This window comes from Pteropus medius, unplaced genomic scaffold (assembly GCF_902729225.1).
Source record: "Pteropus medius unplaced genomic scaffold, Ma_sr-lr_union100, whole genome shotgun sequence".
NCBI lineage: Eukaryota > Metazoa > Chordata > Mammalia > Chiroptera > Pteropodidae > Pteropus > Pteropus medius.
Window position 1 is genome coordinate 2,693,755 of NW_024343578.1, and position 13,427 is coordinate 2,707,181.

Here is a 13,427-nt window from a genome sequence, read left to right on the forward strand (position 1 = left end):
GACATCCCAGGGACTAGTTACTACTCTTAATCCTTTCGATATTTGACTTTAGAATTTAAAGAATTTTTTTTTTTTTGGCCTACAGAATACATGTAGGTTTTCCTTTGAAAAGATTTTTTTCACTTTCAAAACTGAGTCACCTTCCTATAAATGTGCCCCCGAAGGCTGTTAGCAACTGAGTCTGGGGTAGGCCTTCCAGGACTCTGAAGGCAGGAGTGCTCACAGCTTTGTGGGGAAATCAGTCCACTCCTTCAATATATACAGATGCAGTAAGCTATAGGTGTCAGTAATGTCAGCTGAGTAAAATTTTTTTTAAAGAACACCCAAACTCTCAACAGTGATGAGCTGCGAAAACTATCATCAAATCTTCAAGTTTCTAAGGGCTGCAGCATGCCTTGTTTCCCACCTATGTCTCCCTGGGGCCTGTGAATTATTTAGAGTTCTTCTCTGACAGCCAAGAACTACTTCTGCAAGCCTAGAAACCTTTCCAGGAGTCATTTATTCCCTCTGGCATTTCACTCAATCCCAGATGATTTAAAACCTAGAAACCAGCTAGTAAATAAGTGTGTGTTCCTCTTATAGCACCTGTGAGTAATTACCATCCTCCTGGTGAGCACATTATCATTTTAACACGAGATATTCTATTTTAAGGGGGATATTATAGAGCTGAATAGCTCAACCTGTAAAATATCATTGAGCAACATTATTTATTGCCATAAAACTCAATAGAGAAGTGATCGGCCAAGCTAGATCTCAAGATTAAGATGCTATGAAGTTGGTCGAAAATTTCTCATTCCCCCCAAGCACTGTTATAGAAGACCCACTCATGAAGAAAGAGTCCTTTTGGTGGAAAACACTCCACAGGTGACAACCCATGGAACACCAGAGTCATGGGCTCCAGCTGAGCAGCAGTTATGTCACCACTGCTGACCCCAGTGCAGGGGTGAAGGGGGAAGAGACTCTGGAATAGCACTCTTCCCAGGACCTGGCCACACCCCCGCAGCCCCTTAGCCCAGGAACGTGAAGGCTAAAAAGAGATGAACAGAGGAAAAAGGCAAGGCTGAGGCAGGTGAGGAGTCTGGGGGACTCGGAGGCCTCCATCACTCAGGTACATAAGGGGCCATGAGTCACCTTCCCTTACCCCATCCCCATGCACCCTCGAGCAACCTGTAGGGTCACAGTGAGATGCAGCAGCAATGTGACTAGAATGTGGGTATTTACGGATTGGTCTTGCTAAGAATGAAGAAAGCGCTCCCTTCGGGGATGGGGACGATTTTCTCCTTCATGTTCAACTCCGAAATCCTGCGAGGACGGGGTCCAGCGGGAACCTCAGGTTCGTCCTCCTCCTCCTCTTCCTCCTCCTCTTCACCTACTTTAAAGAAGATACTTTTTTTTATAGGCATAAAACAAAGACAGCATTTGGGTTTGAATTATTCTCAATTTCACATGAAACTTTAATAACATCTATCAGCTCGCACTGATGAAAGCCCTTTAGAATATGAACTGAGTGTGTGTAGGGAGGTGGAGAGCTGAGAGGCTCACCTGTCTAAAGAGCATGCAGAGTTGTGGGAATGAGGTCCCCAGCAGTTGAAGATTTGAGCACAGGTTAAAGGTGGCAGGCAGCAGTGGGATTCTCACTGCCATCCCCCCAGCACCCGGCTGTTCCCTTAGTAACCTCTTTGCTCAGCTTCAGCCTGAAAAGCTGTGTGGGACTTCAATTCATACATGATCAATCCCCTAGGTTCCTCTAACTCCACAGTGCCTCCTATATCTGCCATTAAAGACACCCAGTCAAATGTGAATGTGTCAGGTGAGTAGTAAGAACTGGTCACTTCCTAGAGATACTTCCCAGCAAAGGTAGGGCTTGTCCTGATCCACCTACACTCTCTCTCTCCACCACCTGGAATTTGAGTTATGCTAGCTGCCTGGGACCAAGAAAAAAAGCAGAGCTAACTGGCCCACAATGGACTGGACCCATGGTCTTGACTACCTCAGCAGCCCAGCAAGTGCCCTAGCTAGGCTAGTCAGCCACAGATGCAGTTGCTGATCACAGAGTGGTAGCAAAGCCATGCCACTCATGAGCTGAGAGCCTGTCTCTGGCCTCCGCAACCATACCTGGTACATCACAAGGTGGGTAGGGGTCCTTGTCCTCATCCTCTTCTCGGTAGTCATCAATTGTAACCTAGGATGACAGAGAGGTGTCTTGGGAGGAATGGAGCCTCTGACTTAAATGCATATCATAAGACCACAGTGAAGACATAACCCTGCCATTCAGGGCAGAAAAGTTCTTTTCAAAGTGTGTGCTGCATGTGAGTGAGTGTGCAGGGACAGCAGATGCCCCAGATGATGATTCTGCTGAAGACCAAAGCGCTGAAGGCAGATGAGAAAACTTTGACCCAGCCATGGTTAGCCAGCACCATCCACACCTCTGCCTATCCTAGCATTGTCATACCTACTGTATAATGACTGCATTGTAGAGTCCTGCCTCCCTACTAGACAGTGAGCCCAATGCTGGCAGGGACCTCGTTGGTCTTATTCATTCTTGATCTCCGGTATTGGAACCCCATAAAAAGTATTTACTGACTCAACGAACAAGCAAACAAATGACTGAAAAACCCAGGGCTCTCATATGTGGGATGAAGTTTGACAGCACAACCCTAAAGTTTGATGATACAGACCCCTTACCCTTAAATCCCCTCTGGGGTCAGACATCTATTAACAAGCCCAGTGGGTTTTAATCCCCACTGAGAAGACGCTAACACAGGTCAGGTCTGACCACACAAGTTCAGTACAGAAAAACTAAGTGATCAGATAAATATTTAACATACTGGTTCTCTAGTGAAATACAGGCTAGCAACCAGCTAAGCACCTAAATTCACTCAGAAGCCCCTGAAAGTCAGTGTCTGTAATATTGTGCCATACTCACATGCCAAAATGTCATGTAGGATACTTTCATGGTGTAAATAGTACACTTATGGTGATATCAACAGAACCATTTGAAACAAAAAGGGGAGAAGTATTTCAGAATGTATACCTTGTTGTCTCTGTTGGCTATCTGATTGACTTCCGGTTTGTTGTTCTTTTTATTTTCCAGGCTTTCTTTCCTACAAAGGAGAGAAAAGAACACAAGAAACCTAGTAACTATATAACTATATTGCTGGGAATAAAAACACTAAGATTCTGAATCAACAGTGGCCGGATGAGGGACAGAATTTAATTGGAAGCAACCTTAACAGCAAGAGCATGGCACAACCCACACTCAGAGCTTCCTGTTCATTCAGTGCACTGGATTCATTACACTGATCATCTCATTAAAATTCTCATTCGAGAGCTAATCAGCAGTGAATGCATCGTTTACTTTATGATGCCAGAATTAACTGCAGTGATTCTTTAAGCATGAGGACATGTGATTCCCACTCTCAGCTCTGTGGGAATGAGAGCCAAGGGCCTGGGTTCTGCCCCAGATCCCATCCTATTCGGTCTGCCCCACGTGGCCACTCATAATCACCACAAAGCAGCAACATGGGGGCTGCAGCTGCTGCGGAGTCCGCATACCTCCACCAGGCCTTACCTGGTTCCCCAGGCAGCCCCCCACCAGGCAAATACCTCAGATGAAAATGGGGTTACCGAGCAATCTTTTTCCTTTCCTTTTCTTCAGCTTCTTCTTTCTGAGCAGTATTCAAACTTTCAGCATCAGCCAAATTGTCTACAGCGATGGCCAAGAAGACATTCAGTAGGATATCTAATTTAAACATTTTAAGGGTAAAACACCTTTCTAATGCAACTACATGTGGAAAACAAGGGAAACATCACACCCCTATGCATTCAGGACAGCTAGTAACAGGTGACTGTCTCCTAGTGTTATACTCGCTTGGTAAAGCCAGAGGACCAGAGCCCTGTTTGTTTGTTTGTTTTTAAACTAGAAATCTATAAAAGACATTCTGAAAAGAAGTAAAATGAAGGTTCACTAAAACCCAAGAAAATCTGCAAACATCAACATTTCCTTTCATATGTGTGCATGTGTCTCTACACATCTAGGCATCCATAGCTATGATACACACTGCATAAAACAATCTATAACATAAACACGGTGCTTTTACGTACTCTGCATTTCACTTTACGCATTTTGGGTTGTTTCTTTGAAAATACACACCCATAACACAAATATTTAGGGCATGCTTGCCAAAATAGACTCCTTTAAAAGCTACACATTATTCAAATGATGATACCACTGCACAAGAAAGTCAGAGCCTTTCTTGTTTGAAATGGCCTTCGGAGTGTGGAGATACCTCACTCATTCATTCACTCCACAAATACTGACTACAGTGTGCCTGACTTATTGCCAGGTGGTGCTATTCTTTCAAATACTCCCATGTGGCTAAATCTTTGACTACTGTGGTTGAATTTTATTATTCCAAGCAGTAAAAAGTTAGATGATTGAATAAGTTATTAGGTTTTTGGCTTCCGCTATAATTTTGTATGCATGGTTTCCATGAATGATTGAGAAAAAAAATTCTAAACAAGGTTCCCACATCAGAAGAGGCCTGTTTCTTATTTGCAGTAAAGTACATTTTTGAGAAGAACAGGAATCAGAGGGCAGGAAGTCAAGACGGCTCCTTTCTCTGACACTTCTCTCAGGCTGATGCACAGCCATCTGCGTACGTGACTTCAGGAGCCCAGGGACCCAAGACAGGAGAAGCACACCACTGTCCCACATGCTCTGTGCAATCTGAAATCTCAGGTGGGTTGCTGAACATGTAAACAAACATAACCTAACAAGGCACCGATGATGAGATAGCTTTCCAGGGAATTTCATGCTTGACTAAGTATCTAAAGAGGACAGAAACGTGAGAAAATTATTTAAGACTTTTGAAATGCCTTTGATATGCTAGACTATTTTTTAAATAGAACTTTGAAGAGGCTGAAATGGTATTCGTTTGTTTGTATAATTGCTCTTCCATCAAACATTTGAGGGCCTCCATATGCCATGTCTTGTACTAGGCAGGGACGACAGAGAGATAAAGCAGATATAACCAAAGGTTACAGGCTCATGAAGTTTCCAATTAAGGTAAAGAGAGATCTGAATTTTCAGAAGTCTAGGATTAGAAAATACCTCTTGGCAGGGAAAAGGAATAAATAAGTTGGAGAAAGTTACACAGCATGATATAAGCAGCCAACGAATATTTGATTTTCAAAGATGTACAGATCAGCAAAACAAAATTAGTTTAAGGGAACTTAGGTCAATCTACTGAAGATTGACCCATTGGTTATGAAGGGTCTTAAAAAGACACTAATGTGCCTCTAACCTCCCAAGGATAAAGGCACGGAGAAGTACCTGGCATTGCCCTAAGCAACCCCATAGGACCTATACAGGAGATGTGACACTGAGCTGGGTGACCACTCGTGCAGCCCATGCACTGTCTCAGGCTCCTTTTCTCTAGCCTGCTCTCATTCCACAAAGCCTAACTGAAGCTCCACCTTTACAATGCTGTCCCCAGCGACGATGAAGGGAAGCAGATAACGCAGGTAAGGGCATTTACCTCCCTGACACAGCTGCTAACACCACTACCACAATGATAACAAGACATTGATAACAAAAAGCCTTGGTCAGCTGAAAGGATACAGTTACCACAAATGAAGAGTATGATGAAGTAGATGCAGACGATCATTCCCGAAGATGACGGCCCTCCATACGCCATAATGCCATCATACATCACAGCATTCCAGTCTTCACCTGTCAGAATCTAAGAAGCCCAAACTTGGATCAGTTCGCAAGTGGACTCACAACCCAGTTGTCCTCTCAGAGCTCCTCAGTGGCTCATACATCTGGCTTAAGCTGTCTTTCACAGTCAGTTTACACTGAACTAATCAATCTGTTATCCCACAGTTTTCAAAACATTATTTTTAATTGCACGAATAAATGAGTTAATTCTTCTGGTAAAAAATAAAGTAACATTACACGTAAGACACATATTCTTGGATGATACTCCAGCCCAGTTTTAGTCCGCTTCCCAAAGAGCATGCGATTGGCGTGTCTCTCTCCAGGACCTTTGTGGATTTAAACACACACACACACACACAGACGCACACACACGCAGCTGGTGTCTTCTCTGATTTATTAGACATAGTATCATACTACATGAATTTTCTGCAATTTGCTTTTTTTCTCCACTCAACAATATACTCTGGAGATTCTTTAAATTGCTGCCTAGTATTCCACATAGGTAAGCAGCTGTGGGAATGGAGAATTATATCTATGAATTTTCAGAAGCATGGAGTTCTAAATATCTTATGTAAATTTGCAAACTACCTCATGGGTCGATATCAATAACTGCCTGAAATTTCAAATATAACCTACTCTACAGATGATACTTGATAATTCAATCCATCATTAGGTAGAATCGGATGAACATGAATAGCAAGTTAAAAATACACTATGAGAGGGGGCTGTAGAGCATGCTCCTTCTTATATCTGAACCAGATACCTTAAAAATTAAAACTGTCATGGATCACAATCAAACAGAAAAATAGGCAAACGATTTGAAATGATAAGGTAATTCACAGAAAAGGAGCTTATAAATAGCTTTTAGTCACATGAAAAGACATTCGGGTTCACTCCTGATAAGTGAAACAAGAAGTAAAAACTACAACGAGATGCCATTTTCACCTATCAGACAGGCCAGCAGTCAAAAAGTCTGAAGACCCACTGTGCTGAAAGGAGTGAGGCAATGAAGGGCAAGCTCCATACTCCTTCGCTGGAGGCTGGATTAACACAGCCTCAAGGAGAACACCTGGGCAAGAGCATCAAAGCCGAAAATGAACACACACCCTTTGAACCAGCAGCTGCGCTTCAGGAAATTTATCCTACAGATTTACTCTCACACGTGTGCCCCATGGTATATGTTCAAGGTCACCCGCCGAGGCAAGACTAGACGTAACAAAATAATCATCAGCAGGGGGCTGGTTCCATGAATTATGGCACATCCACACCACAGACTTCATAAAACATTGAAAAGGAGAAGGCAACCTTTTATGGACCAGTAAGGAAGGTTCTTAAGGACATTTTAAGTGATAAAAAGCAAAACGAAAAACAGCATGTAGAATGAGCTACTGTCTGTGTAAATTCATCTTCATCTGAGCAAATACATCTCAAAGAATACACAAGAAGCTATTTAACAGTGGTTACCTCCTAGAAGGGGGACTGGTAGGTGGGAACTTGTTTACTTTATATTCTTTTGTAACATCTGAATTTTGTTTGTATTACAAAAACTACCACCACCACACAGGTTTCTCTGAAAGAAATCAGAAAAACAAGTGACTAAATGGCCCCCAAATTAAGTATGATTCAAAAAATTAACACCATAGCCTATAGCAATGACAGAAATTCCATTTACCTCAAAATGACCAAGTAGGAAAGAATCATAGAGATCATTCCCTCTAGCCTGTTTTTTCAGAAAAGAAGAGTGACTTTCCAAGGTCAGAGAGCTGGGCAATGAAAGAGCCATGATGGGACCTGGATGCCCACTGCCACCCCCACCAGCCTGCCTGCCTGCCTCTCCAGCAGGGCTCCTAAGCTCCCTGACATCGCATGTGAAAAGCGACAAGGGTGGATGGGTCTTTTCAATTTATCTTCCAGGCTCTGTCCAAGGAAGGGCTTCAGCTCACAACAGGAAGATGAAGAGGAGGGTTAGAACACCTCAGCTTAGAACCAGCTGAGGCAGAGACTGCTGCTCTGAGCACAAAGCCACCTGAACACCTCTCACACTGTCGCTCCCTTCTCAGCCTCATTGCTCACAAAGGCCCGGCAGCACAGACGCCCTCCCTGTCCTCATTATATCATATGAGGGCAGACAAAAAAGGGGCAGAAGGCTGTCACAACTCTTTTATCACCCTGATTCCTCTGACTATACACGGAAGCATTAGGCCTTTAGAATTCACTTCTTTGCATAAATCCCTTATGGCCAGGATTACAAAACTTGCCTGCGATCAAAAATTAGCAGAGAACCAGAGAGGATTTTAAAGCCTATCTCACAGAAACCCCAGAAATCTTGCAAAATCAAACAGAAGGTTTTGGTTTATTATTATGTAATATATCTAGCGATCTTACAAAACATTAAATCACATCACATAGATACCTGGATTCAGATGCAAAACAAATAACTTCAATGGCACAAAATTTATCAGAGTATTATTAGAGCAGAGGTTACTGATGAAAATGGAATCATTTTGTCTTATTGAGCTGTGGACAGACAGGAAGCCATGTCATACATAACGTGCTTCTCAGGGAGAGGCAGAAGGGAGGGCTCACCTGGAACACCGTTAGAAGTGCCTGAGGGAAATTGTCAAAGGTGCTCCGCTTGGTCTGCGTTTCGTCAAAATTAAACTTGCCTCCGAACAGCTGCATCCCAAGCAGGGAAAAGATGATGATGAAGAGAAAGAGCAGAAGCAACAGCGACGCAATGGACTTCATGGAGTTTAACAAGGATGCCACTAAGTTACTCAGGGACGTCCAGTGCCTACAAGTCAAGACGAGGGCGTGAGACCAGAAGGCAGAACATCACCTGACGGTGGTGCAGCCTGTCACCACCTGGTATTGAGAAAACACCCGCAGCGAGATACACATGTCCTTACCTAGTCACTTTGAAAATTCGTAAGAGGCGCACACACCGAAATACGGAGATCCCCAGGGGAGACATGATTTCCAGCTCCACCAAGATCGTTTCCGTAATTCCGCCACACACCACGAAGCAATCAAACCGATTAAAGAGAGAGACGAAATATGCCTGGAGACCCAAGCTGTACATTTTTACTAGCATCTCGCAGGTGAACAGAGCCAGGAGGACTTTGTTCGCGATATCTGGAAAGACAAAGGGGCGGGTGTCCTTGGGATCTCATCGTGGAAGTGGCTCAGAGTTCTCGTCCTCCTCACACCCCTGCCCACCAGTCCCTGTTGGAATGCCCAAGCACCTCTACTCCTCCCTTTGCTATTGCCCCCTTTACAAAAATGTGACACTAACATCAATGGTCTGTTTGTCTGCCAGGTTCTAGTCCTGCTGCTTCTACCCCCTAGACATGCGACTAGGGAAGTTCCTGATCTCACTGGGCCTTGGTTTTACTGACTATAAAATGGGGGAGCGGGGGGTGGCTCACCACATAATCCCTGGTAGTTTCTAGCCCTAAAAGCCTATAATTTTCCATTTAGAGCATCATATTATATTTTCTGTTTCCAAAACAGAAAGACCTCTGGTTTTGTTACACCACCACCATATAAAAAGCAGTTGCCTATCAAGGTCATTTCTAACAGCAGAAAATATCTCCCAGAAGGCTGGAGAGTTAGACAGAAACAGAACTGACTTGATGTAAGCCAGGACTTCTCGCTGGCTCAAAACTGTCAAACTCAGAAGGGCTGTCTCTAGGGACAAGCTCCCGGATCACACTGCTGAGACATTAAAGGCAGGGGAACAATCACCACTTGCCAAGAACACTGCAGAGGAAAATAAAGCTTCCTTTCAGTGAAGGCAGGAAGAAGGGATCCGAGGTCCCTTCCAGTTGGAAGATTTCCTGATCCTAGGTTGTCACTGGGTTAAGACAATGAGATGTCCTGGCATTAATCAGCTCCAAGGTGCTTCATTCACGTACAGTACAGTACGGTAGACTGTACCTCCACTCCAGGTGCACCCAGTGTTTGGACAGTTCTACCACCTTCTAAGTTAATGCTCACTAGAAATGTTCCTACACTCTGTTACACATCGAGCAGATAAGGCTAAACTGCAGTTGGACAGCCTTGGGCATCCCACATTTGGAACAAAAGGAGAATGGCCTCTACTTGTACCTTGAATCTGCGTCAACCAGTCAGGCTGGTTATAGTGCTCAGAGGAAATGGTTAAGGTGTTGAGAAACACCAGGACAATAACCAGCCAGTAAAACGTGACAGACTTCACAGCAGCCCTACATCTTCTGCGATTGAATCGGTTCCAGCGACGCCAGCGTCGGCTGAAAGAGAAGCAGACGTTACTCACTGAATGACAGATACAGCATCTGAGTATCCAATAAACATCATTGAGAAATCATTTGTCTTTCACTGTGGAGGTCCAGATTGGAGTTGGGGGAGGGCAGTAAAAGAAAGACAAGAATAAAGGGCAAAGAAATTAACAGACCTCATATACAAATTATGTTGGTCTTAAAATACAACTTTTTAAAGTATTATATCTTGATGTGATCATGTTTTCAGTTTCCTTCCTATGGCTTTAGATAGCTCCATATATAGCCCTCAAACCAGTTAGAACATCTAGATATTCATAGATTCATGTGCAGATGCAAAACTGAGCTATCAAGCAGATGTAGTTCCTATTCCCACCATATGGTACATGGATCTGTTTGTGCTATTGGTGCAGAGAGCCACTTAGCTTATCATCAAATCTCTTGCAGCATCTCAATCATCATATAGAATTCATCAGACAACGAAGTGCTCCAAACCCACAGATTTCCTCTTAGGGAAACTTTCAGTCCTTTCTTAAATCTGGAAGATTCCTCTGGAGCCTGGCAGAGTTGTCAAGGCTGAGCAGGACATGAGTCTTCATACTGAGTCATCAGGTGCCCTTTCTAACTAGTGATGCTCAAAATATACCTTTAGGAGAAGAGCCAATATTGAATCGTGTTTTCATACAAATAAAATGAACTGAGCCAAACAGACAAGTAGCATGTCCTTTACTGACTTTCAATTCCTGTTTGTAATTAGAGAAAGTATTCTCTCCCTTAGCCTGTCTCCCTGGGGAAAACATCCCCTGCCACAGGATGGTTTGGTGAAGTGCACCCCAGAGCTGTACTCACTGACCGGAGGGGACAAGGGAAGGCACTTTCTCTAAGGGCCTGAGTCAAAGGATTGTCCGAGCTGCAACCCTGGCTGCCTCAGCTGTGATGCTGTGTTAAATGCACCATAATCCAGGGACTGAGCAAAGAAAGTTTGTGCTAACTCTTCAGCAAGACCTGAAACAAGCAAGGTGCATTTCTGGCAGCAGCTGGAAACACGACCAGCAAAGAAAAATTCTACAGAGGACACTAAAGACTGTCTCCATTCAGTCTGGATTTCCCTTGTGATGGGAAATGTTTTCCCCAGGGAGACAGGCTAAGTTCACTACACACAAGCAAGGTGTACTAGTCTGAATAAGATCCAACCTTGGTGGGTTTATTTATGCTGCAGTGACAAGTCACAGGTGTCTCTCAAATCCAGAAGACCTTATTTGTCACGTCCCTGAGATCCTGCAGCACTCCCCAGCTTGCCCCTCATGGGTGCTGAGAGCTAAGGCCCTGCACCAGACACTGGACATATGGAGCTAAAGAAGACAAGGTCCCATGGCTCCTGTTCCTGTAAAGCATGCAGGGTTATCAATTATTAAATCCACATCAAGTGCTATTCCCAGGGTACTTGGCACAGGAGCAAAGAGAAGGGAGCTGCAATTGCTCTTTGAAAGAGGCAGGAAGCCTTCTCCAAAAAACGGCAATTCGGGCTGGCTCTCCACAGTTGAGTAGGAGTTAGTCAGGGGGCAGAGGAAAGGGTGCTACACGCAGAAGAGGCTACGTGACCAAAGCGACTGAAGTTGGCAGAAACAGTGTGTGGTACATTTGAAAACAGATAGCAGTCCAGTACTACAAAGTAGGGAGTATGGGAGGGGTGTCAAAAGATGAAGCCAGAGGGTGAGCAGGCCACCAAATATGAAGGAATTTATATGTTCTCTAGCAACAGAGAGTCATGGAAGGGCTTTCCATTTGAGATACAATTTACATACAATAGAATTTACTTTTTAGGTATACAGTTGGAAAGCACCACCACAATCAACATATAGAATATTTCTATCACTCAAAGAAGTTTCTTCGCAGCTCTTTGTGGTTATTCTCCTCTTCTCACCCCAGCCCCTGACAACGAACTGATCTGTTTTCTACTCCTATTGTTTTGCTTTATCCAGCATGTTTTATAAGTAGAATTATATAACATATAGCCTTTTGAGACTGGCTTCTTTCACTTAGAAAAAAAACTTTAGATTTATTTGTATTGTTGCATCTATCAATAGTTTTTTTCCTTCTTATTGCGGAGCATTATTCTATCATACTACAATTTGTCTACCCATTCACCATTTGATGAACATTTGAGTTATTTACAGTTTGGGGCAATTATGAATAAAACTGCTATAAACACGTATGTAAAAAAAAAATTCTGTGCAGACATCTATCTTCATTTCTTATATAAATACCTGAGAAGTGAAATTGCTAGGTCACGTGGTAAATGTATATTTAACTTTGTAAGAAACTGCCAACTTCTTTCAAAAATAGCTGTGTCATTTGACATGTAGGAATGTATGAGAATTCCCATTGATTTGCATCTTTGTCAGAACTTGGTATTGCCAGATTTTTCAATTTGATCCATAGGTATAAAAAAGTTTTCTAATACATATGTAGTGTTATCTCATTGTGCTTTTAATTTGCATTTTCCTAATGACTAATCGTCATTTTATGTGCTCATCTCCCATCCATATCTCTTCTTTGGTGACATGCCTGTTGGAATCTATCGATAATTTTTTATTGGGTTGTTTTCTCATTATTGACACCATTCTTTATATATACTGAATACTAGTCCTTTATCAAATATGTTTTGCAAATATTTTTTCTTCCAGTCTGGAGCTTTTTATTTTCTATTGAAGAGCAGTACTTTTGATTTTGATGAAGTCCAATTTATCTTTTTTTTTTTTTTTTCCTGTTATGGCTAGTGCTCTGGGTATTATACCCAAGAAAATCTTTGCCTAACCAAAGATCACAAAGATTTTCTGTTTTCTTCTAGAATATTTAAAGTTTTAGGTTTTACATTTAATTCTACTTTCATTTCAAGTTAATTTTTCTATATAGTGATAAAATGTGTTTAATTGAAAAAGAACATTTATATGGAAGACACAAATCATAGATACATAGTTCAGAGTTTTTACCAACTGACCACGTAACCTTCATTCAGATCAACAAACAGGATATTACTAGCACCTCAGAAAACCTCTTGAACCTCCTTCTGTGAAAAACTGATAAGGAGAAAAATGACAAGAAGTATCTCTCATAGAGAAATGATTCTGGAGGGAATATAAAGGGTTGATCAGTGGCAAGAAATTGTTCATTGTTGCATCTTGTTGGTTTGCTTGCTTTGGGGTGAGAGGGTGAGATCTCTGGCACCTACTACACTATACGCCAAGACAGTGTGTGATGTTTACTAGGCTCACTGATCTTCTATGTGAATATTGCAACCCATAGAGTAAAATTCAAGTCTAGAGCAACTTCATGTAAAATTCCTGAGTAAGAAGGTAACGAATCAGCATACATGCTAAAGGGAAAATAGAAAGAAGATACTGACCTGAGCTTGGATTTTGAGATGGCTTGACTGAAAGACAAAA

General features: G+C 42.6%; 1 protein-coding gene across 6 annotated transcripts in view; it reads right to left on the reverse strand.

The window, feature by feature from the left end:
- The window catches only part of CACNA1D (calcium voltage-gated channel subunit alpha1 D), a 299,481-nt gene that overhangs the window by 73,249 nt on the left and 212,805 nt on the right, over positions 1-13,427 (reverse strand). For all 6 annotated transcript variants that reach the window (XM_039867427.1, XM_039867426.1, XM_039867431.1 and 3 more), the window contains 9 exons: positions 13,388-13,414; positions 9,833-9,993; positions 8,632-8,857; positions 8,309-8,516; positions 5,624-5,744; positions 3,628-3,742; positions 3,035-3,104; positions 2,116-2,182; positions 1,222-1,372 (listed from right to left, as the gene is read on the reverse strand). In XM_039867427.1, coding sequence (XP_039723361.1) covers positions 1,222-1,372; positions 2,116-2,182; positions 3,035-3,104; positions 3,628-3,742; positions 5,624-5,744; positions 8,309-8,516; positions 8,632-8,857; positions 9,833-9,993; positions 13,388-13,414 — 1,146 coding nt within the window. The remainder of the gene's footprint in view (positions 1-1,221; positions 1,373-2,115; positions 2,183-3,034; positions 3,105-3,627; positions 3,743-5,623; positions 5,745-8,308; positions 8,517-8,631; positions 8,858-9,832; positions 9,994-13,387; positions 13,415-13,427) is intronic.